General features: G+C 41.4%; 1 protein-coding gene across 3 annotated transcripts in view; it reads right to left on the reverse strand.

Annotated features, from left to right (window-relative positions):
- The window catches only part of DDR2 (discoidin domain receptor tyrosine kinase 2), a 138,119-nt gene extending 134,951 nt beyond the window's left edge, over nt 1-3,168 (reverse strand). The window contains exon 1 of one of the 3 annotated variants that reach the window (XM_073221776.1): nt 3,089-3,168. In XM_073221776.1, the coding sequence (XP_073077877.1) occupies nt 3,089-3,153 (65 nt within the window). In that variant the 5' untranslated portion in view covers nt 3,154-3,168. Of the gene's footprint in view, nt 1-2,001; nt 2,186-3,088 lie in introns of those variants that run through there. The other 2 variants (XM_073221779.1, XM_073221780.1) reach the window with 2 other exon arrangements.
- Between the last annotated feature and the right edge of the window lie 19,889 nt (nt 3,169-23,057).

Consider the following 23,057-nt stretch of genomic DNA (forward strand, 5'->3'; position numbering starts at 1 on the left):
CAAATGCAGCCACACACACGGCTGGTACCTGCATTGTGGAGGCCACCTCACATTACCCCACCCCCATGCTGAGCGCTGGTCCTCATCAGAAATGGCGTGGTTAGGCCCTTCACAGCTTCCAGAACGCTTCTATGTCCAGTATCTCTTAACACAATAGAAGCACCCACGTAACACCTACAGAGGCTGAGGTACAGGAAGGGCCAGAGCGCGAATCTGGGTCTTCTGAATCCAAATCCCAGGCTCTTCGCGTAGCAAAGGCAAGTCTAAACCCAGCACCCAGAAATTAACCTGCAGGGGTGCCGGCCTGCAGACCCTTCCGATATCCAGATAAATCCTCACCCAGGTGCAGAAGGGCCTTCAGGAGAGAATCCATATGGTTCTTCTCACCTGATGCCTTTCCCTTCTGGTCACAGAAGGAAGGAAATGTGGGATTTGACTCAAAAAGCATCTGAAAGTGTGTGGTGTGGAGGCAGGTGAGGGAGTATTATTGCATATAAACAAATTTTTTGTAAATATAAGGTGACAGATGTTAGGTAGACTTTTGTGGTGGTCATTTCATAACAAATACAAATATCAACTCATGATTCACACACCTGAAACTACATATCAAAATTATACCACAATTTAAAAAAAAAAAAGAAAATGCAAACAACATTTTTAAAAGATCACAGGTTTTAGAGTCAGGCATACATGAGTTTCAAAATTATTAGTTACATTTCCTTGAGCAAATCATTCCACTTCTCAAGGTTTAATATCCCTCTCTGTCAAGCAGGAGAAATGCCTTACGGAACCACAAGGATTCAAGTAATGTGTGCAAAGCTGTGAGCATGGAACCTGGTGTGTAAGTCCTCAAATGTTAGCTTTTCAAACATTTTCCACACACATACAAGCAAGTATGACCATAGACAGCACTCTCTGATGAGCCACCGTTAGCACCCTCCCTTGCTGGTATCTAACGTCCCTGCAGTGACTCATAATTGCACTGCCTCTGTTATCCCAACCATGAAGTGCACATGAATGTAGAGGTGTCCGGTGGAAAGAGCACTGGATTAATAGCAAAGAAAACCCCAATTTCATTTTCCACTCCACTACCAGTGTGCTGTGTGACCCTGAACGTGTCCTTCCTGCTTCTGTTATTTCTGACCCCTCTGAAATGAGGGCTCGGATGCGATCTCCGCGGCTCATTCCAGGATGCTAGCTCTGTTCCTCTAGGGAAGGGCTGAGAAGGCGAGCAGTCGGCAAAATGGTGCTGCACCCCTCCTGGCTTGAACCAACTCCCGCCTCAAACGGCCGGCCTGAGACGTTCAGCCACTTGGAAAAATTCTCCTTCCCCTTCCATGGGGCTCTTGAACCCCAGCCAGGACTCAGAGGTCCCCACAACAAACAGTCCCAAGCCATCCAATAACAAAGAGAAAGGCGACCGGGCCGGCGAGGCGGGGAAGATGAGGCTGGCCGGCTGCACTTCCTTGTCCCCAGCTGAAAAGGCCCGGCCACCGGCCCCATGCCCGGCCACCCCAAACCTGGGGCTGAGTCACCTCTCACCCCAAGTCGCCCTTCTCACAATTAAGTCAGCAACTCTGCTGAGAAAACCCAAGTTTGAAAAGCTGTCCCTTCCGAAACACAGGAGATCAGCAGTACTGCCAGGCGCCTCCGACCCATCCCGGGCCCAGCTCTGCAATCGGCCTGTCTTGCCTGCCAACAATTTCGAGCCTGCTAATGCTGTTTATTGTATCTTGCAGCTGCTATGGATTCGTTTGTTCGGCTTCAGTCTTCTTTGGTTACTAGGGTTCTTTCTTCCTCCATAACATAAATCCACACCCCCAAAATCTGAGATTTTGATTTCTTGAGTCTATGGTACCCCATTCCCTTCTCTTCCTTGCCTGACTTGAAACCACTTTCTGCCTCCTTCTTACAACGTTTCCTGGGACACCAGAAGTATATTCAGAGCTTTCGTTTTCAGAAGAGAAAGAAAATTAAAGAAAAAAAAAACACATAACTTACGTTCATCCAGGAATACACAGATCAGGAAAGAAGAAAACAGAGCTATAATCCACGGTGTTCCCCCAACCCAAAAGGAAGAATTTGTTGTGAAACGCTTCTTTTTCCACTTTGCCGGTGAAGGAACCCGGTGGTAGGCATACATCCACAGGCTGATGCAAGATGCCTTTGAGAGAAACCTCACATTCTGAGGATTCCTGGGAAAGCGCCAGGGATCCCAGCATCCAATATATTGCACATTTGGTTTCAATTAGGAAGGGGGTTGGGGAGGGAAGAAGGAAAGTCACCAATCAGAGCTGTTTTCTGTTTAGAGACTATTTCTTTTGACCCAAGGGACCACGGGCAAAGCTATAATTTACAGCAAAACCCATTCATAGAAGAAAAAAATATGTATAACCATAGGACAGACTTAAAGACACAGGTCCCTTCCGCCTCATCCCCACCGCATCCATCCCCAAGCCCGCCCCTTCCCCTGAAGACCTGGTCCCCACCCTGAGCCCCCACCTCGTTTTTCTTACTTGAGCTGAAGCTATAAGCACAACTTCAGGCTTGGAGTCTCTTGCAGTTGAGGCTTCCAGGACAGCTGGGTCACACACATGGGGCTGATCTTTGGTGTTTTAGCCACAAAAGCCCACAGCTGAGCCCTCCCTCAAAAAGGTTTGATTTAATCCCTTCCCCCCACAAAAAAATTGGACAATTTGAGAGTCTAGGATTCCTATTTTTTCCACTCAGTTCCCAGTGGCTGCTGCCTACAAGGGTCTGTTCCTGTCCTGGATTCATGCCGCTAAATGAAAACACAAGCGTTTACAAGGACTTTCTAAACTATTTCAAAAACCTTTTTTTCCCCCCTTTTCCTTTTTTTTCAATCCGTGGCATGGCCAGAGATCATGTGAAAGAGGAGTGTAGGCAACAGGAAAGAACCCTTCCCGGGCTCTCTAGATGATGAGGAATGACCCCCTCCGTCCGTCCATCGAGGCTCCTGGCCTCAACCCCTGGAGCCTGGATCATTCCTGAGCAAGCATGGGCCGCCTCCCTGGAGATCCTGAGTCTCTGTGAGCACAGGAAACGCAGAACAAGCAAAGCCTCAAACCTGGAGGATCTGTGGAGGAAGGTGGAGGGCAAAAGAGGCCTCCTTCCTCTAGGCTCCTGGGCCATCACCAGCTCCTCTCTGCTTGGAGGCCATCGGGACGAGCAAGAAAACAGGTGGGGCAGACAGGAAGAGCAGAGCGAAGGGGTGCCGGAAGGCCATTCCCGCAGTAAGTGTGGGCGGGAGAGGCTGTAGAAGAGGGACAGGGAGGCAGGGAGGCCTCCAGCTGGGATGGCCGTGAAGGGCCAAACTGTCGGCGCTGAGTCCCCAGCGGCCCGTAGGCTGAGTCAGAAAGTGGCCTTTTGCATCTGTGCTTCCCAGCGAGAGGAGGACACGGGGAGCTTGGCGACTGTTCAGGGCGCAGCCACACAGAGGTTCAAGGTGGAAAACAGGGCCTGAGTGAAGAAACTAGAGTTGGGGTCATGTCACACAGAAAAGAGAGCAGCACACACATAAACCCAGTAAGAAGACTCTTCAAATAACTTGGAAAATCTGAAGTCAGGCTGAGTGTGACAGAGGCCAGGACACTCAGTTCAACTCATATTGAGCATTTATCAGGCACTGTACTGGGTGCTAGCCTGAGACAATTACAGACACCTGAGGGGACAGACAGTCCTGGAACACTCCCCAAATATCTAGGCCTGCAGTAGTTTACCTCTTTGGTGTTCCCATAAAGAATGTACTGATAGTATGACCTATAATTTCATACACTATAGTTCAGGTGGGGCAGTTTCATTTCATGAAACCAGAATCTAATAAGGAACCTGTTAAGGGTAAGCATGCATCCTAAAACACCAGTATTCAAGGTGGTTCTCCCCCAGAGGCAGGTTGTGGGTCTGTCTGCATTTGTGTATAACTGGCACTCCAGCTTGAGCCAGGGATGTTGACTCCCAAACCTGGACTCACGGGGGGTCTGAGGAGGGATGGGCAACTCTACCAACAGCCTGTTGTACTCAGACCAAGGAGGGTCCTGGGAAGAAGTCATCGAGGGAAGAGAGAGCCAAGGGACCACCACCGAGCTGTGTCACAAGTAAGGAGAGGCTCTAAGAAAAACACCACTTCTGTCGCTCAGGTTATTCTCAGCCAAATCTGGGTCCACCACTGAACTCCAGGACAAAGGGGCTACCAAAAAATAAGAGCAAGGAAAGCTGGAAGAGGTGTGTTCCTAAGGTATCTGAGGGATATTTAAAGCAAGTACGAGGAATCATCAGATTTGATCCTCCATGTTAGAAGACAGCTCTGGCTGGGGGAGAGGGTATGTTTCTTCAGCTACAGCAGCCATGGCTGCTGAAGCTGCAGTTGAACAGACAGAAAATGGCAAGGGCCACTTCAAAGCTGAGAGGAGTAATTCATGGAACACACAGAAAAAAATTTTCCTGCAGCCTCTCAGAACTATAGAGTTTTGAGTAAGGCTGGAATTTTTAAAATTGTGGTAACAGAAGTGGAGAAATACCATTCATTTTGTTCCTCTTTTATGAACAAATTTTGCCCCCTGGTTTGGCTTGGGAAACATGAGTCACACTGATCAGAATGATTTATCTTCCATAGGAGGTAATACGTCCTGGTTATGAGGACTGTTTTACCCTGAAAATGAATGACTGACAAACAGTACAGAATACCATTCCCTGGACCTCACTGAAAATGGGATAGACCTATCTGGAATGGTCAAGATACAGTATTAATTAGAAGTAAGGAAATGTGCAAAATGACCTTTCAAGACCTTTTCCAGTCTACAAGCAAAAGTTCCAGTAAATACCAGCATTAGGAATTAAAATAACTATAGAATTTCTGTGTCCAAATGGCTCAGGGTTAGACACCCTTGTGATGCCTTAGGAAGTAAAAGGGAAGAATGTCACTAACCCAGTTTAAGAATATACACAGAAAACCAAACCCAGTCGGTACATGTCAGCATCACAAGGAACTAAAATCGGAAATTAGCCACTGTAACCTAGAGCCTAGTTAACCGTCTTCTCTCCTGACCAATCCCCCGCTTCTCTCTCATTCATTTCTTACTTCTCTCTGTGTCTCTCTTCTCCTCTGCTCATCTCTTGCTTTAACCTATTCTTTTTCAGCAGACCAGCCTTTTCTGCTTCTTTTCACAAATTACTGGAGATGCCTTCAATAAAATGTTACCTTCGCTCTCAGATGAGATCTCCTCACCTCCAGTGAACAGGAGAGAATATTAATTGAGGCCCAGAGATGAAGAATCTGATGGGCCAGGTGTGTTTCATGGATTCACCCTCCATCTCTACACTGGAGGGCAACGTGGAATACGACTATGTCCCCATCACATTCACAAGGGGGTCAGTTCTCAGAAAAGTGGCATCATACATTGAAAGGCAGGCCAAAAGTATCTGCTCCATCCATAATGAACAAAGCCTGACAATCCTGGATTTTAAAGAAATTTTACCTCACCAAACAAAACCAGAGAATGCTGTATACAGTAGAATCGTATTATGCACATATTTAACATACACCAATTTTAGAACCTAACCCTTAAAATAAGATGGCTTGTTACTGGTTAATCTGTCTACAATAGACAAACCGACTGACATACAGTAAGGCTTGAAGGCTTACAGTTTCCTAAACCAATTTGGAGGAAGTCCACATTTCTACAAGGCAGTAGACATACTTTGTTTTCTCTAAAGCAGAATGGTCTAAATGTCCCGATCGATGCACGTAAACTTTGTTTTTTTTCCTGGGCTTAGCTCATGCTTCAAGAATCTTGGTGTGTTTAAGAATTATCTTATGGAGTTGTATCCACAAAAGAATGACTGTTAGCTTTATGAGTGTTTTAAAGGTCTTTCAAAGATTATCTTAACACTAACAAATTTTTCCCTTTATGGGCTGGGTCCTGAGCCTGCATGTTACGAGATGCTATTTCTCTCTGATGGACTTTGGTGGAAAATTATCCAAGCTCAAACAATGAGAGAGCAGGGTCACTTTGAATAAGTCTTTAACTTTTCAATCTGTAAAGTGGGAGATGATATGAACTGACAACTCAAAGGGTTGTGAGGATAAACGAGGTTGGAAAAGACTAATTTGCTGAGTACCTACTATGTGCTAGGTTCTCCCTTAAGAATGTCACATTTATTATTTCTCTTCTCACAAGAACCTTAAGGGCTGTTATTTCCCCAACAGCCACATAAAGAAGCTCACACACATGATCACACCTGCAGAGCCAGAACACGTGCATGGATATATGTGCATCTGTTGACAGGAAAGTGGGTGTGTTTATGTGGTGAACGGGGAAGACGCAGGGCAGGTAGCAAAGAGTCAACCCTTGGCTTTTCAGGGACTCAAGTCTTGTTATGCCTGTGGAGAACCGTCCACGTCATTTCCCTTCCCATCCTTTTCCCCCTGAAGCCCATCTTTGCGCCCTGCTTCTTAGCACTTCCACCAGAGAAAGAAACAAGAAATTCGTTTAAGAATTAAAAGCATTCTGTCTGTGACTCTTCCATAGATGAGCTTAAAAGTCAAGTCAAGAGGAAGTCGAGGTGAATGGCCAAGATCAGGTTCTTATTTGCCTGTTTTAACAACGCTGCGTATAGTACTTCACCGTTGAAGGGGCGCTTTCACAGACATGACTTCATCTGATCCTCAGACAGCCCCAATATGTACTCAGGGCAGATATTAATATCCTCATTTCACAAATAAGGCAAGGGAAGCTCGGGGAAGAAGGAACTTCTTGGAGAGATCTTGCAGGTAAATGGCAGAATCCGAGTTTGAATCCGTTTCTGCTGATGCCCAGCCCTCTTCCTGCCCACTTGACATCAGCAGACCTCGAGCCAGACTCCCGAGTCACGCCCAGTGCGAGTGAAGCAGATCCCCTGGTTTCCCTGCCTCCTCTGCTGCTCTCCCACCTCATTGTTCACAGCAAATCCTCGCCTCGGCAGAGATTCTGAGCTGAGGGGTGAAAAACTAGGTGCAGAAAACTCAGAAGTGACTCGGTTTTGGATTCTCTGAGGGCAGCGAGGGCCACCAAAGGAGCTTTCAAAACAACGTATTTCCCATCATCATTGCAGGAACGTGACTCTTTTCCAGGCAAACGTCTGGAAACCTAAACTGTCCTTGTCTGATAAGAAAGCAACTTAGTTTTAAAAGTCTCCAGGGAACAGGCTCTCTCAACAGCCTGAGAGTTTATCGACATTCAGTGTCAACAGTTCTGCTTTATATTCATCCAGAATCTCTCCTGCCACCACCTTGCCTCATCCTTGCCTGCACTCAGTGGAAACAGCCCTCAGCTAGTTAAATGCTCTTCCAGCTCCTCACATTCATATGCATGTATTTCAGGGCAGACTGGAGTTGGAGCAGCAGCAGTATTTTTCCATGCTCAGGCCCAGTTTGGAGCAACCGTCTTATACATAATGATAACCCTGCTTATGAAATTTGAAGACCCTCATCTGCCTCGCTTCCGGGCTGGGTTTTTTTCAGCGTCTGGAAGAGAAGCAATAAAATCCCCACTGACTGTCCTGTTAGGGGTCCAAGAAGTCTGGAAAATCAAAGCACTTTTAGTTTGAGTCTTGCATTTAGGGATTCGACCTCCTTTCTTCCTGTGGTCTCAGGAGGGCATGGAGACGTCTGAGAGGTTAGTATCTGTGACTTCCTTCTGGGACGGAGCCTCTACATAAGGATTAAGTGTCCCTTTTATCCTTCACAGCTTCCCACTTTAGAGATTGTTTGCCTGATGTCCTAGCACTTAGCTCTCAAAGCACACCTCCATCCCACTGCCCTAAGTTACACCATGGACACCACCTCTCTGTTTCTAACACACAACATATTTCAAAGCAGAAAGGAATTTATAACACCAATGTTATTTTTCCATGTGCAATTCCAGTTTGGAATGTCCAGAAGCACTCAAGTTGCCTTTCAAGATAAAGACCAGATTCTGATTCTATGTAATAATCCTTGTGTGTTTCTGGGAAGGCTCAGATACCAGTCTTATGGATGGGAACTGCCTTCTCTGGGGTCCTCATGCCCCAGAGAGAAATCATTCATACCAAGCCAGGCTCCATCAGGATTCTGCAGTGGCCGTTTGCCAGAGTGCTCACAACTAACAAGGATGTGTCACTTGTGCAAGCACTACAGCATAAAGAAGGGCACATTCTTCCCCGGCCTCAGGTGCAGTGCAAACTGGAAGGAGCCTCAGAGGTCAGCCAGTCTAGCTCCCTTATTTTATAGCTGCATCTCAGCACAGTTGAGTGACTTCCATGAGGCCACACATTACAGGGAGGGAAAGCATAGTATAGAACCCCCATGTCTTAAGTCCCCATCCATTACTCTTTCCAATATTGCAATTGCCCACAATGCTTTTACTTTAAACATTTAAGAGCTCTGAGGCCGACAAAATAAATAGGAAGAAATACATAAAGCATCCTTAGACCCACTGAGGTTAGGGGAGTGGCCATGTGGGAATGGAGTCTGGAGAAGACCACCCCACAGGATGCCAGCAGTCTCTAAGCACATAGACCAAGCCCTGCAATCCCTCGTGCCTTGCTCAGCCCACTCTTTGGAGCCCCAGTCTCTGCAATAGAATGACGGTTAAAGATAGACTTTTTTTTTTCATGAGAAATCTGTAATATACTTGAGGGACATCGGGCAGAGCTAGATGGAGAAATGGGTCCTGGGTCTGCATTAGTCCCCCACTCCCTATAAGGAAGGCTCCTGAACCTTCACCAGCAGACCGCACCCCCCCCACCCACCTTGTCAGAATCCATCCAGGCCTGACATGGAGGATCTGTGCAGTTACGGCTGGTCTGTCTGGGATTGAAGACCGACATCTGGTCATGGCCCCGACTCCAAGTTTTGTCAACATTCCTGAGGGCCAGGGTAGTAAATACTTGTAGGTCTCCTCAATCCACAGTGACATCAGTACTGCCCCCACCCCTCGAGGGGTGGGCCACCAGAATCCATGCTCGTATTACATAACCTCCACTTCCTTGGCCATAATTGAAAGGATCAGGAACAGATAGCTGATTCAAGCTGTTGTTTGAATTTTATTTAATAGAATGCAAGAAATTCCTTCATAAAATTTGAAAGTGGAACAAGAGGTCCTGTCTGCACGATAGATGACCCTTGGCCAACCCTCTGCACAGTCAAAAATCGTGTTATAACCTATGACTCCCCAAAGACTTAAACTACTACTAGCGTACTTTTGACTGGAAGCCTTACTCATAACATAGACTATAGATGAACATACTTTGTATGTTATATATATTATATGGTGTATTCTTACAATAAAGTAAGTTAGAGAAAAGCAAGTGTTTTCTCAAACTGCTGCAAACCTAAAAAACTCTTCTTCCAATATACATGCTGGAAAAAATCCACATATAAGTGGACCCACACATTTCAAACCTGTGTTGTTCAAGGGTCAACTGTAGTTTCACGGGAAGAAGAGATATCGACTCTAAAACCATAGACGGTAATATTCTCTGCATAACATGGCTGCTACGGAAGCAAAGAAAGCTGGTCTGCAAGGAGAAAAGGTGGAGATGCTATAGAAAAAAGGCAAAGGTGAGTGAGAATTCTGACAGCTTTCTAGTTCCCAGTCCCAAGCTCTTCCCAAGGTCAAGATGCTCTTCCTGTTCTTAGATCCCATAAGACACTCTGTAACCTTATAATAAATCCCCATGTGTTGTTTAAACTGTGTCAAGCAGGCCGTAGTTTGAAGTCACATTCCTTTCAGGTTTCTGTAGAGGTGTCTATCCTGATAAACTAACAGGAAGATAGGTATCCTTATTCCCATTATAACAGACAAAGAAACCAGGTCAGACACTCACATGGGCATTCCCAGCAACTCTGTGGCTACATCCTGACCCACTTACCTGCCTGAATTCCTGAGTAATCCCCACCTCTTGAGTTCCATGCCTGAAGCTCTACCCCTGTATCAAACTAGGATGCACTCAGAAAAATAGACAACATACTAGATACTTCAATGGAAGGGATTTCCTATAAGGAATTGATCACACAAGTGTGGGAGGCTGACCATTCAGAAAGAATGACTTCAGAAGGTAGCCCCACCTTAAGGCCGAGGGATTAAAAGGAGAGGACTTGGTGCCAAGAGTATTCAGGAGCTGGAGGGCACAGTGAAACTAGCGCTCAGATCTCCAAGGTGGGGCGCAGTCTGGTGTATGCTGGTGCCCCGCCGAGGCCTGATGCAGCTGGTTTTGGGGTGCGGAAAGAGGCTGGAAGCTCAGCAGGCTGCCATGGTGTGAAAGGCTGCTGCTGGGACAGGTGCCACCACTGCAGCGACCACGCAAACACTGAGAAACAGGAAATGACTCTCCTCTCTGCTCCTTGCCTCTCAACTCTCTTCTGCCTCCTGTTGGCAGAATCTAGGAGGAAGCCCATTGGCAAAGGAACCTCTCAATGTGGTTCGCAGAGACCCAGCTCCAAATTCACAGAGCAGAGTAAGGAAGAACGGATTCAGGGCTGAAAGACAACAGGCAAATCACCACAACTATTTCTATGTCCACTTGTTGGACACACTCTCTCCACCCACTACCAGCCTCTTGTCTCATTTGCTACCCACACATGTCCTCCTTCCATAGGTTCCAGTCTTTGCTGTGCCACCCAAATCTTCTTTCAGTTGCCTTCTTTCAGCTGGCGCACTGTACTGGGCAGCAGTTCCTCTCCACAGGGTATTTCAAGTCCTGAACCGTGGCCTTTCTCAGTGCCAACATGCTCCAGCTGATCCAGTGTGCCAGTATGCCTCCTCAGGTCAGACAGCCAGCCCTGCAGACTTTGCATTTGCTATTCCCTGTGCATGGAATACTCTTCCCCACATACTCACCCGGATTGCTTCCTAATTTCCTAAAGGACTTGAATCAAATGCCACTTTTCAGTGATTTTCACCCTTTCAAATATTTTACCCATACTACCACTTCCCATCTGCCTTTCTCTTTTTTTTATTTTAGAGCTGATAAACACACTATGTATTTACTTCTTTATACACTCTAGAATGTAAACACCATTTATTTTGTTTATTGCTATATTTCCAAGTGTCTATAACTGTTCTTTGCATGCAGTAGGAACTCATAAAATATTCATTGAATGCTGAATGAATGAATGAATGTTCACAATAAGATTAAAGAGAGCTGGAAGTGTGTGTGTCCTAAAGAAAGAAGATAGAAAGACACCTGAAAGAATATCCCTTGCCTGTCCCAGAAGTCACTTCTGTCTTCAGCTGGGCAGGGACGGACACCACAACTCCTAGAGCCCTCGAGGCCACTCTGGAATGAGAACTAGAAAGGACAAGACACGGGGGTCGAGAGTGCCCAGTTCTTTCAGCAGCTTTTCCTCCAATGCACCTGAGGAGCTGTAGTTAGCACAGCACAAGGCATCTAAATGAGTGGAGAAAGACAAATTGTTAAATGTAAAGATGAAACAGGGGCATATAGGTGGCATGAACAGTGGGACATCAGGATGTGGATGAGACAGGGATTTGGGGGCTTGGCAGGCAACAGGGCATCCATCCTTCAGAAAATCCCAGTCCAGACCCAGGCTAGCAAGGAGCTTTGATCCTTTACCTCAAAACAAGTTGTTTTTGCATAAGTGGAGAACATGTGATTTTCACACTGAGGACTGAAGAATTCCAGGCATCATTCGCCCTGGTATGCCCCCACCACTGGAGGGTGAGTCACAATGGCTTGAGGCAAAGCATGGTGCTAGTGGGGTCTGAAATCCCGGCAATGCTTAGGAAATGTCCTCTTTGTGACAGTAACTAAGACTTCTGGGGATGGAGAAACCCAAACTGAGGGCCAACCTGGTCCTAGTTTTTCCCTAAGGGGGCTCACCACTGAACCCTGTTTCTCCTCTCTCTCTGCCTCCCAAAACTTCGCCTTTCTTCCCCACCTGCCAATGTATTCTGACCAAGAGGAATAAAAGCTGGTATGTGGGACTACGTAGCACCACAAAGTCTCCTCACTTCACCAGCAGCAGGAAATCCACAAAGCAATAGAAGGAAGTGGCCATATGGTAAGGAGCGGGGGCTCTAGAGTGAGAATTATAGGGCTTCTTTTTTCCAGCTTTATGTTAGTATAATTGACAAATAAAGACTATATACTTAAGGTATGCAACAAGATGTTTTGATGTACCTATACAATGTCAAATGATTACCATGGTCAAGCTAATCAGCATGACATAGCCTTACCTGGTGTGTGTGTGGTGGGAACACATGAGATCTACATTTCATAAATTTCAAACATACAGTACAGCATTAACTATAATCTTCATGATGCACATTACATACCTAGACCTTATTCACTCTGTACAACTCTATACCTTTGACCAACACCTTCCCATTTCTCCCACTTCCCAGTCTCTGGAAACCATTTCACTCTGTGCTCCTATGGGTCCACCTTTTTTTCGGTTGCGCATACAAGTGAGACCACGCAGTATTTGTGTTTCTGTGTCTAGTTCACTTCACTAACCATGATAATAACCTCCAGGTTCATCCATGCTGCTGCAAAAGGCAGGATTTCCTTCTTCTTAAATGTTGAAGAATATCCCATCCCTTTTATATTCTTTATTCATTCATCAGCCAATTGACACTGTTGGTGTCTGGACCTCGGCTATTGTGAATAATGCTCCTGTGAACACACGAGTGCAGATGTCTCTTCAAGACAGTGATTTCATTTCCTTTGAATGTATATCCAGAAGTGGGATTGCTGGATCATACGGTGCTTCGCTTTTTAAGTTTCTGTGGAACCTACATACTGTTTCCCATGACGGCTGTACCGATTTACATTCTCACCGACAGTATTCAAGCGTTTCCTTTTCTTCACATCCTGGCCAACACTCGCAATCTCTTGTTTTCTGATAAAAGCCATCCTAAGAGACATGAGCTGACATATCATTGTGGTTTCGATTTTAATTTCCCTGATGATTAGTGATGTTGAGCGCCTTTTAATGTAACTATTGACCATTAGTATGTCTTCTTTTGAGAGAGGTCTCAAATTGAATTCTCAAATTGTCTCAAATCTGAGTTTTCAGAGATATTCAGATCATTTGCCCACTTTTTAATCAGGTTTTTTGTTTCTTTGACATGAATTGCTTTGAATCTGTAGATTGCTTTGGGTAGTATGGCATTTTGGTGCCTTTCATTAAATATTTTGTAGTTTCCAGTATCCAGATCTTTCACTTGCTCAGTAAATATATTCATAAATATTCTATTTTTGTGTGCTATTGTAACGAGATTGTTTTCTTAATTTCTTTTTTGGTTAGCACATTGTTAGTGTTTAGAAATACAACTGATTTTTGTATGTTGATTATGTATCCTGCAAATTTACTGAATTTTTTCGTTAGTCCTGATAGTTTTTTGGTGGGGTCTTTAGGGTTTTCTATATATAGGATCATGTCTTCTACAAACAGACAGTTTTACTTCTTTCAATTTGTATTTCTCTTATTTCTTTTTCTTATCTAGTTACTTTGTACTATGCTGAATAGAAGTGGCAAGAGTAGGCTTCCTTATCTTAGAGGAAAAGCTTTCGGTTTTTCACCATTGAGTATGATGTTTGCTGTCTTAACGGCCTTTATGATTTTGAAGTACACTCCTTCTATATAATGATTTGAGAGTTTTTATAATGACAAGATGTTGAATTTTTGTCAATTTTTTTTCTGTTATCTATTGAAATGATCATATATATGACTTTTATCCTTCACTCTGTTAATATGGTATATCACATTTGCCGTGTAATGTACTGATTTGTAGGTACTGAACAATCTTTGAATTCAGGGATAAACCACGCTTGATCATGGATTTTAATGTGCTCTTGAATTGGATTTACTAGTATGTTGCTGAGGATTATTGTATCTAGGTTCATCAGGGACATTGTCCTGTAATTTTCTTTTCTTGTAGTATCCTAGAAGCTTTTCCATTTCTTCTAGGTTATCCAATTTGTTGGCATTTAATTGTTCACAGTAATCTCTTATTTCTATCTTTGTATTTTTGTGGTATCAGTTGGAATGTCTCATCTTTCATTTACAATTCTATTTATTTGAGTCTTTTCTTAGTCTAACTAAAGGTTTGTCTGTTTTGTTTAACTTTAAAAAAAATCTTAGTTTCATTGAACATTTTATTATTCTCCCATTCTTGATTTCATTTATCTCTACTCAGATCTTCATTATTTCATGCTTTCTAACTTGTGGCTTAGCTTGTTCTTTTTCTAGTACTTTAAAGAATAAAGTTCAGTTGTTTATTTGAATTTTTTTTTTCTTAATGTTGCATGTATTGCTATAAACCTCCCTCTCAGAACTGCTTTTGCTACATCCCATAAATTCTGATGTTGTATTTCTACTTTCATTTATCTCAAGATTTTTATTTCTTTTTTATTTCTTCTTTGAACCATTCTTTGTTCAAGAATGTTGCTTAATTTCCACATGTTTGCAAATTATCCAACTTTCCTATTATTGATTCCTAGTTTCATACGTTGTAGTCAAAGAAAATAGTTGATGTGATTTAAATCTTCTTAAATTTGTTTACACTTGCTTTGCGACCTAACATATAATCAACCCTAGAAAATGATCTGTGAGAAGTTGAGAACAATGCATATTCTGCTGCTGTTGGACGGAATGTCCTGAATATGTCTGTTAGGTCCATTTAGTCTGTGGTATTGTTCAAATCTTTTGTTTCCTTATAGATTTCCTGTCTGGATGATCCACCCATTGTTGAAAGGGGGTATTGAAATCCCCTACTATTATCGTGGCCCTACTTCTCTCTTCAGTTGTATTAATATTTGCCCAATATATTTTAATGCTCTGATGTTTGGTGCCTACATATTTATGATTTTTCCTTTGGATGTATTGGCTCTTTTATCATACTTTGATCTTCTTTGTCTTTTTTGACAGTTTTTGACTTTTTTTTTCTGAGATAAATATAGCCCCACAGGGTCTCTTTTGGTTACCACATTCTTGGAATATCTTTTTCATCTGTTCACTTTCATCCTACATGGGTCCTGAAATCTAAAGTGAGTCTCTTATAGGCAGCATAAAGTTGGGTCAGATTCTATTTCTTCTGATTTTAGAATTTAATCCATTTACATTTAAAGTCATTTTTGACAGATAAGGTGTTGTTATTGTCATTTTTTTGTTTGTTTCCTGTTTTGTATTTCCTCTGTTCCTTTCTTCCTCTCTTACTGTATCCTTTGTGATTTGATGATATTTTGTAGTGAGATGCTTTCATTTATCTTCATCTTTTGTGTAGCTACTACAGGTTTTTCCTTTGTGAATACTGTGAGGCTTTCATAAAATATATTTATAACAATCCATTTTAAGCTGATATCAATTTACTCTCAAGCTTAGCATACAAAATCTTAATACTTTACTTTTCCATATTTTATGCTATTGGTGTCAAAATTTACACATTTTACATCAGGTACCCATTAAAAGATTATTGTGGCTATAATTATTTTAATGCTTTTTTCTTTAAACCCTTATACTAGAGTTAAAAGTAACTTACTACCATTACAGTATTACAGTACTGTGAATCTGACTATATACTTACCTTTACCAGTGAGTATACTTTTCATATTGCTAATTAGTGTCTCTTCATTCCTACTTAAAGAACTCCCTTTAGCATTTCTTATAAGGCGAGTCTAGAGGTGTTGAACTTCCTTATAGCTTTTGTTTGTCTGAAAAAGTCTATCTCTCCTTCATTTGTGAAGGTCACTTCACCATATATAGTATTCTTGGTGGTTAGTTCTTTACTTTTATCACTTTATCATCCTACTCTTGCCTGGCTTACAAAGTTTCTGCTGAGAAATCTGCTGACGGCTTTATGGGGATTCCCTTCTATATGATGACTGGTTTTTCTCTTGCTGCTCTTAATATTCCCTTTGTCTCTGACTTTTGATAATTTGATTATAATATGTCTCAGTGAAGATTTCTTGATGTCATCTATTTACAGTTCTAGGCATCATGAATCTGGATTTTGATTCAGATTTAGGAGTTTTCTGACATTATTTATTTAAATAAGCTTTTTACCCCTTTCTCATTCTCTGCTCTTTCTGGGATTCCCATACTGCATAGATTTTGCTGATGTTCCACAAGTCATGTAGGCCATCTTCTCTCTTCCTCTAACAGGACAATTTCAAGTTATTTGTCTGTGTTTGCTAATTCTTTCTTCTAACGTGATTGAGTCCACTGTTAAAGCTATTGAAATTTTTTGGAATTCTTCAACTCTAGGATTTCTCTTTAGCTCTTTTTTATTATTTCTATTTGTTAGTTAGACTTCTCATTTTGTTCCTGTATTGTTCTCCTGATTTTATTTGTCTGTATTCTCTTGTAGCTCACTGAGATTATATAAGACAAGTATTATAAATTATTTATTAGAGTTCCTGGCTTTCCATTTCTTTAGGGTTGGCTACTGGAGCTCTGTTAGTTTCCTTTGACACTGCCATGTTCGCCTAGCTCTTCATGATCCATGAAGTAGTTTTGCATTGGTGTCCATGAATTTGAAAGAATGGATACCTCTTCCAATCTTTACAGACTAGTTTCAGCAGATATTTTCCCAATGGGTCCCTGGATCGATGGGACTTCCAGAATTGTGATCAATTTCTGCCATTTTCTCCCCATCACTAGTGAGGTATAATTGACAAATTAAAAATATATATATTTAAGCTACATGACTTGATGTTTTGAGATATGTGCACACTGTGAAATAATCACCACAATCAAGCTAATAATATATTCATCACCTCATACACTCTGTGTGTGTGTGTGTCTGTGTGTGGTGAGAACACCTAAGATGTACCCTTTAGCAAATTCCAAGTATACAGCATCATTAACTATATTCACATTGCTGTACATTAGATCTCCAGAACTTATACATCCTACATAACTGAAACTTTGTTCCTCTTGACCCAAATCTCCCTCCTGCATCTGCCATGTATTAGCCATGAGAATTTGGGCAAAAATTTACCAAAATTCCCAGAATGAGCAAGGTGAGTTTCCATTCTAGGTCCTGTGTAACGTAATTTAAGAGGAAGCCATTACACCTAAGACTAAACTTTCTGTGTCTCAGTTTCTTACCTGTAAAATGGAGATACCCTGTGGAACTATTAACAGGTATAAAGGAATTAGTTCACACTGAGAGTTTATGATGGTGCTGGCATTCCTCAGTTAGTATTAGTCATTATTACCATTTTATGTTACCTTTATAATTATTATTCTTAAATGCAAGCTTGACTGATTAATGGTCTTTCTGATCACTCCAGGTTTCCATTCACCATTTCCTTCGATCTCACCCATATCTAAGTTCATTAGAGTGTCTTAATTGTCTTTCAATTGTTAACTGCTCCCACCTGGAAACAACAGTTACTTTCCTAAATGATTACAGTAAGCCTCAAGCATTACTTCCAGAAATTTTTCCAAAGAAAGAGAATTCTCTATACAGTTACAAAGCATAATGACAAACTGGGATCCATTAGTCTCTCCAGGAAACCCTCCCGTAGAGAGGGTCACATTTGCAGTGAAGCTTCAGTTTCAGAGCCTAACTGGCACAGTAACCCCTCCCTCTCTTCCCACCTCTCCATATTAAATATTAAAAAAAGTGTCTCCCCCATCAGCCCAAGACCTCTTGAAACTTGGTGTTATGCCTAATTCAGCTTTGTACCATCTTTGTATCATCAGTATCTCCGGCTCACAGAGAACGATATCATGTGTGAGCCTGAGAAATTTTTTGCAACTGTTGGATGGAATGTCCTCTATATTCCATCAGAATTCAATCCATGTCAACAGAATTATAATACATGGTAGAAAATAAATGCCATCAGAGAGTTCTAGATCAAACATTATAAGAGTCTAGAGAAAGAGAGGACTTCTTGTTGGAGGACTCACAAAGGATTCATTGAAAAAATAGTATTTTTCAAGGTCTTGAAGAACAAATACAATTTGGAATTCCAGTAAGATAGAACTAAGCCAGCAAAGACATCAAGGCCAGAAAGTGAAGACCCCATTCCAGAGGCATAACAAAAAAAAAATGGTGACAAGTTTCCAAATGTTGGTACCTGTGTGCATCTGAAATAGAGCAGAGAGGAAGGCAACTATGGACGATAAGGCAGAGCATAGGTAAAAACCGGGTATCTATGTGGTCAGAGAAGAGAAGAGCAGAATGTGAGAGAGACACTGAGCCAGGGGCCACATCCTTGAAGACGGGAATGAAGTCAGCGTGCAAGGCTGTGAGGAATGAGTATGTGGAGAAGAGGAACAACAGTGAATGAGGAATAATATTTATACAATTTAAAATTGAAAGTTGAAGAATGAAAAGATAGCAGCTTGGAGGTATATTAAGGGAGAACATAGGATTCTTACACAACAGGTAGTATTGTGCAGTGGTTAAGAACATGATTCTGGTACCTGGCTACTTGAGTTCAAATCTTAGTTCTGCTACTTGTTATCAGGGTGATCTTGAAGAACTTATTTAACCTCTCTGTGCCCCATTTTCCTGGTAATGTAGTGTGGATGGTTGCTGTGAGGAATAAATGAACTAATGAATGTGAAGCCATTACAACAATATCTGCCTCATAATGACCACTCAATAAATGTTAACTAGCTAGAAGACAGAAGACAGAATATATATACATATATGGATAAAATATGGAAATATCCCCAGCTTTTCAAACGTTCGCTTCTATGAGAGGCCTACATTAGGACCTGTTTCCCAACTGCAAGAAATCTGAAGAGGAAAGAAGCACTGAGCGTCTGTTCTGCAGCGAGCCGCTCCGGGGGGGCAGTACACACCCCGAGCGGCGAGAGGAGCCCTGCCGAGCTCCTGCCCCAGGAGCCACACTCGGTATCTCAGCATCCAGTTTCCACGGCCTTGAACTGTGTCTATGGCATCGGTGCATTTTCCTGATTTATTCTGTGCATCCATTAGCAAGATGTGTCCCAGGGTATCAGAAATGCCTGAGAGGTTATTTTGGGGGACTGGCAATGCTCAAAACTTTTCTGTATAAACTAATGGTAATTGTTTCTTCACTTTATTCCATTGTAGCTTATGAAGGTTTTCATAGGATTCTCTGCTTTTGGATAGCAGGGGAAACCTGTGCTTAAGAAGGGGAAGACTTGAGAAAATCAGAAGTCGGAATCACTAGGTAAGTAAGACTCATGTTGCACAACCAGAAAATTTCTCTTTTCAGTCGTAGAAAAATATATTTGAAGCTCATTGAGCCCAAATTCTTCACCAACACACACTCAGCTCCACTCTATAGAGTAGGAAACCTGAGGCTCAGAAAGAATAAGTAACTTGGCCCCGGGTCATTCTGATTGATAACAAAGGCAGGACAAGGACCCACGCATCTCAGTTCCTAATCCAGTGTAGAGCAACTAGTCCACAGACAATGCTGTAAAGGTGACCCAACAAGTTGGTCAAAATCTGCAGTGGTTTATCAAAAGAATAAGAGAGAGACCCAGAGAAGTCAAGGAGTGAAGGTCACGGACGACCAACTGCATTAAGATGACCTCCTACACTTCATCGCAGTTCTTCAGCATTTTTATTTCTATTCTGAAATTAGTTTAAAAGACATTGTCTCTAGAAACAACCCACAAAGTATCCAAATCTGAAAACAATATAATCATATCCCAAAGTGTACATTTGAGAATAAATGAAAAAAAGTAGAAAAAGCAACCACACAAAAAAACCCTTTCATGGAATGATAAAAATAAAAATAACATCTTAGTTAAACTTAATTTTCCACTTTCAAATTCTATCTAATGATATAATTTTGGTGTGACCTGCTCTGTTCTAAAGTCTGTTATCTATGGAGAGCTAGATGAGAATGTCTCAGTCAGAGATGCCGATATATTATTCTGATATAGTAAACACAATTTGGTTACCCAGTAAGTCAGATTATGTTTCTGATTAAACAATTTGCCGGGTAAATATAGGACTTAAACCAGTAACAGATTACCTGTGGTTTGCTATTGTTCAGTTTTTCACAAAGGAGCAATTACTTGAGAAACCAGGGATGGAAAAAGAAAGGAAGCCCGTTTTTGGAAAAATATAAAGGGACTTAATTTGTAGTTTTCAGAGTAAAGAAAAATCAAATGAAAATAAAACTGGTGTTCTGGGTTTGGGGCCAAAGAAAGGGATTATAGAAATATGAAACTATCATCATAATTTCAGTTGTACACTTGAAAAAAAATGAGAACAAATGTCTAAAGTAGAACTTTTATTTGGCTTGCCAACTTAAAATTGCTATTTTCATTATGGTTTCATCAAGGTTTCATTCAAATACTAGGAAGGGTTTTGCTCTAAGAGTTAAACAGCTTTTTCCTATAGAGAATCTTCTGCAGAGTATGGGAAGTAAGAAAAGGAATATATTGGGAGATTTTTTTTTTAAGTGACAGTAGAGACTGGGGCCTCTGGGTCTCATCTCTTGCATTCCTATAAAGTGAACCAAAATTCGGGGTCCAACTTAATCACTCATTAAATCTTTTTTAGTTCATTCACCTAATCAAGACAAATAAAGGCCCAAAGAACCATGGTCCTTAGCTAACATCGGTTATAAATTAATCTGGTCTCAACTATGAAATTTGAGACTTCAGTTCGTCTGCCAATAAAAATAAAACCCTACAAGAACAATGCCTATATGTGTTTAAGGGAACTGTCAAGAAAGAAAAATATTTGTATCCTTTAAAAACACGACATTTGGCTGCATCACCATCTGCCCGCTTGTATTCTCTCTAAAAATCAAAGTCATTGGCTTATTTATGAGGTGTGCTCTTTTTTAAGCTAAAACGCCAGGTTTTGAGGTTATGGTCACATACCTTGAGACATGATTATAAAATAATGTTTTGTGGCCAGTTTCTTACAGGAGGAATAATATTGTGGAGATGCAATTTTTAAAAAATCAAGTTAGCCATTTCAAGATGACATATTTACATGTATTTGTACCTCCTTCCACCTGAGTTTCATCCAGATGTTACCGAAAGTTCTTACAGAATGGTGGGGTGCCTGCCAAACTCTACTCCACCATAAAAGCAAAAAGAACACTGGAAGTTTTGTCAAAATCAACTTATTCAAAACTGGATATCAACCAAAGGCTTGCAACAATCAGAAGAGTATTTATTGAAGAAAAATGGCTAAAACTAGGTAAGAATGAGCTTTATTGAGTTTTTACTTGTTCTATTCTTATCTGCTTCTCTCTAGCTCTGCAATGGCTTTGAAAACAAGCAGCCTCAAAAACCATGATAGCTATGAAAATAAGCAATCTAGCAGCCACTAGAAGAGACATAGGAGATTGGAGATCCCCAAAAAGCAACATTTCCAGAAAACTGCCACTATATTTACCTGTCTGGTAACTCTCTGTAAAAGGGCTTGATCTGATTCAAATCTCACTCCGTAACCCAATCCCTGGGACATTTTTCAAATACAACTGGTGTCAATGGTTTAACGTTGCAGTGATGTAAGGAAGCATTAACAGTTGGGGTAAACAAGAGGCTGGGCAAGAAATTTTAAATGAAAGTCTGTATATGCTATGTCCAGAGAGGACTTTGAAAAGCCCCAACATATTCCTGGGGAATCTAGAAGGTCACTCACATGTATAATTCTGTAGGCATACAAAGGGAAGATCTAAGAAAGACCTGAGCTTTCACCTCTGACCAACCTTGAGGGTCTGTCTAAGTAGGAAGTGAAGACTAAGGAAGAATTGTAAACTATTGGACAGTGCATTGAAGGTGTGCCCAAGACAAAGCCCCTCAGCAAAGAGTGGGAAACTTTTTGGTTTAAAACATTTAAGGAAATCTCTGTCTAATCATTAAGCGACCACTAACTTAATATAGCAGAGACTCCAGTGGCCACACATGTAAAGACTATAGATGGCAGAAGCAGTTGAAAAAAAGTCACTAAATAAACAAACAGCACCAAGAAAAAAACAATAACAACAAGCCCTGGGGAGAGAGGGGACCCAGGTTTCTAGGTTGCCATACTGTATTGATCGTCCAATTAAAAAAAAAAAAAAGACACATGCTTACGACCAGGAAAGTATGGCTCTCAAAAGGAAAAAAAGCAGCCAATAAAAACTGAGGAAGACCAGATGTTGAATTTACTAGTCAAAGACCTTAAATCAGTGGGTTATATTTCCTAAAAACCAAAGGAAACCATAACCAAATAATTAAAAATATGAGAGCAATCCATGTCTCACAAATAAAGATTTAAATAAAAAGGAGAAAAGTTTCTAGAAATTCTGGAATGAAAAAGTACAATAACTGAAATAAAAAATTCACTAGAGGGGCTCAACAGAAGTTTGAGTTGGCAGAAGTAAGAGTCAGTGGACTTGAAGATAGGTCAGTTGGGACTACTCAGTCTGAGAAATACAATGAAAAATAATAAAGAAAAAGTACCCAAATCTCAGACCTGTGGAATACTATTAAGCTCACCAATACATGCTTAATGGGAGTCCTGGGAGAAAAGGGGTAAGAAAGGGGCAAAAAGAATATGTGAGTAAACAATGCCTGAGGATAAAGCAGATTTGATGATAAGCATTAATCTACACATACAAAATTAAAGAACCCCAAGAAGAATGATGTAAAAGATCTACTCATTTGGATCCATTATAGTAAAACTACTGATGCTCAGAACTAAAACAGAATCTTGAAAGCATCAAAAGAAAAAGAACTCATCATAACAAGATACCTAGATTAAGTGCTGACCCTCATCAGGTACCATGGAGGTCGGAAGGCAGTGGGATAACATCCTTGAAGTGCTGAAACAAAACGCCAACCAAGAATTTTATGTCCTTCAAAACTGATGAAGAAATTAAGATATTACCAGATTTTTTAAAAACTGAAAGAATTCATTGCTAGCAGTTACTCTGCAAGAAATACTAAAAGGTGCCCTTCAAATAAAAGAACTCTAGATAGAAACTCAAATCCATATGAAGATATAAAAAGCACTGGTAAAAGCAACTACACAAATATATGTAAACACAGTATAAACGCATTTTTGCTCTTAACCCTTTTCTTCTAATTGATT

The sequence above is a fragment of the Manis javanica genome, chromosome 14 (assembly GCF_040802235.1).
Source record: "Manis javanica isolate MJ-LG chromosome 14, MJ_LKY, whole genome shotgun sequence".
NCBI lineage: Eukaryota > Metazoa > Chordata > Mammalia > Pholidota > Manidae > Manis > Manis javanica.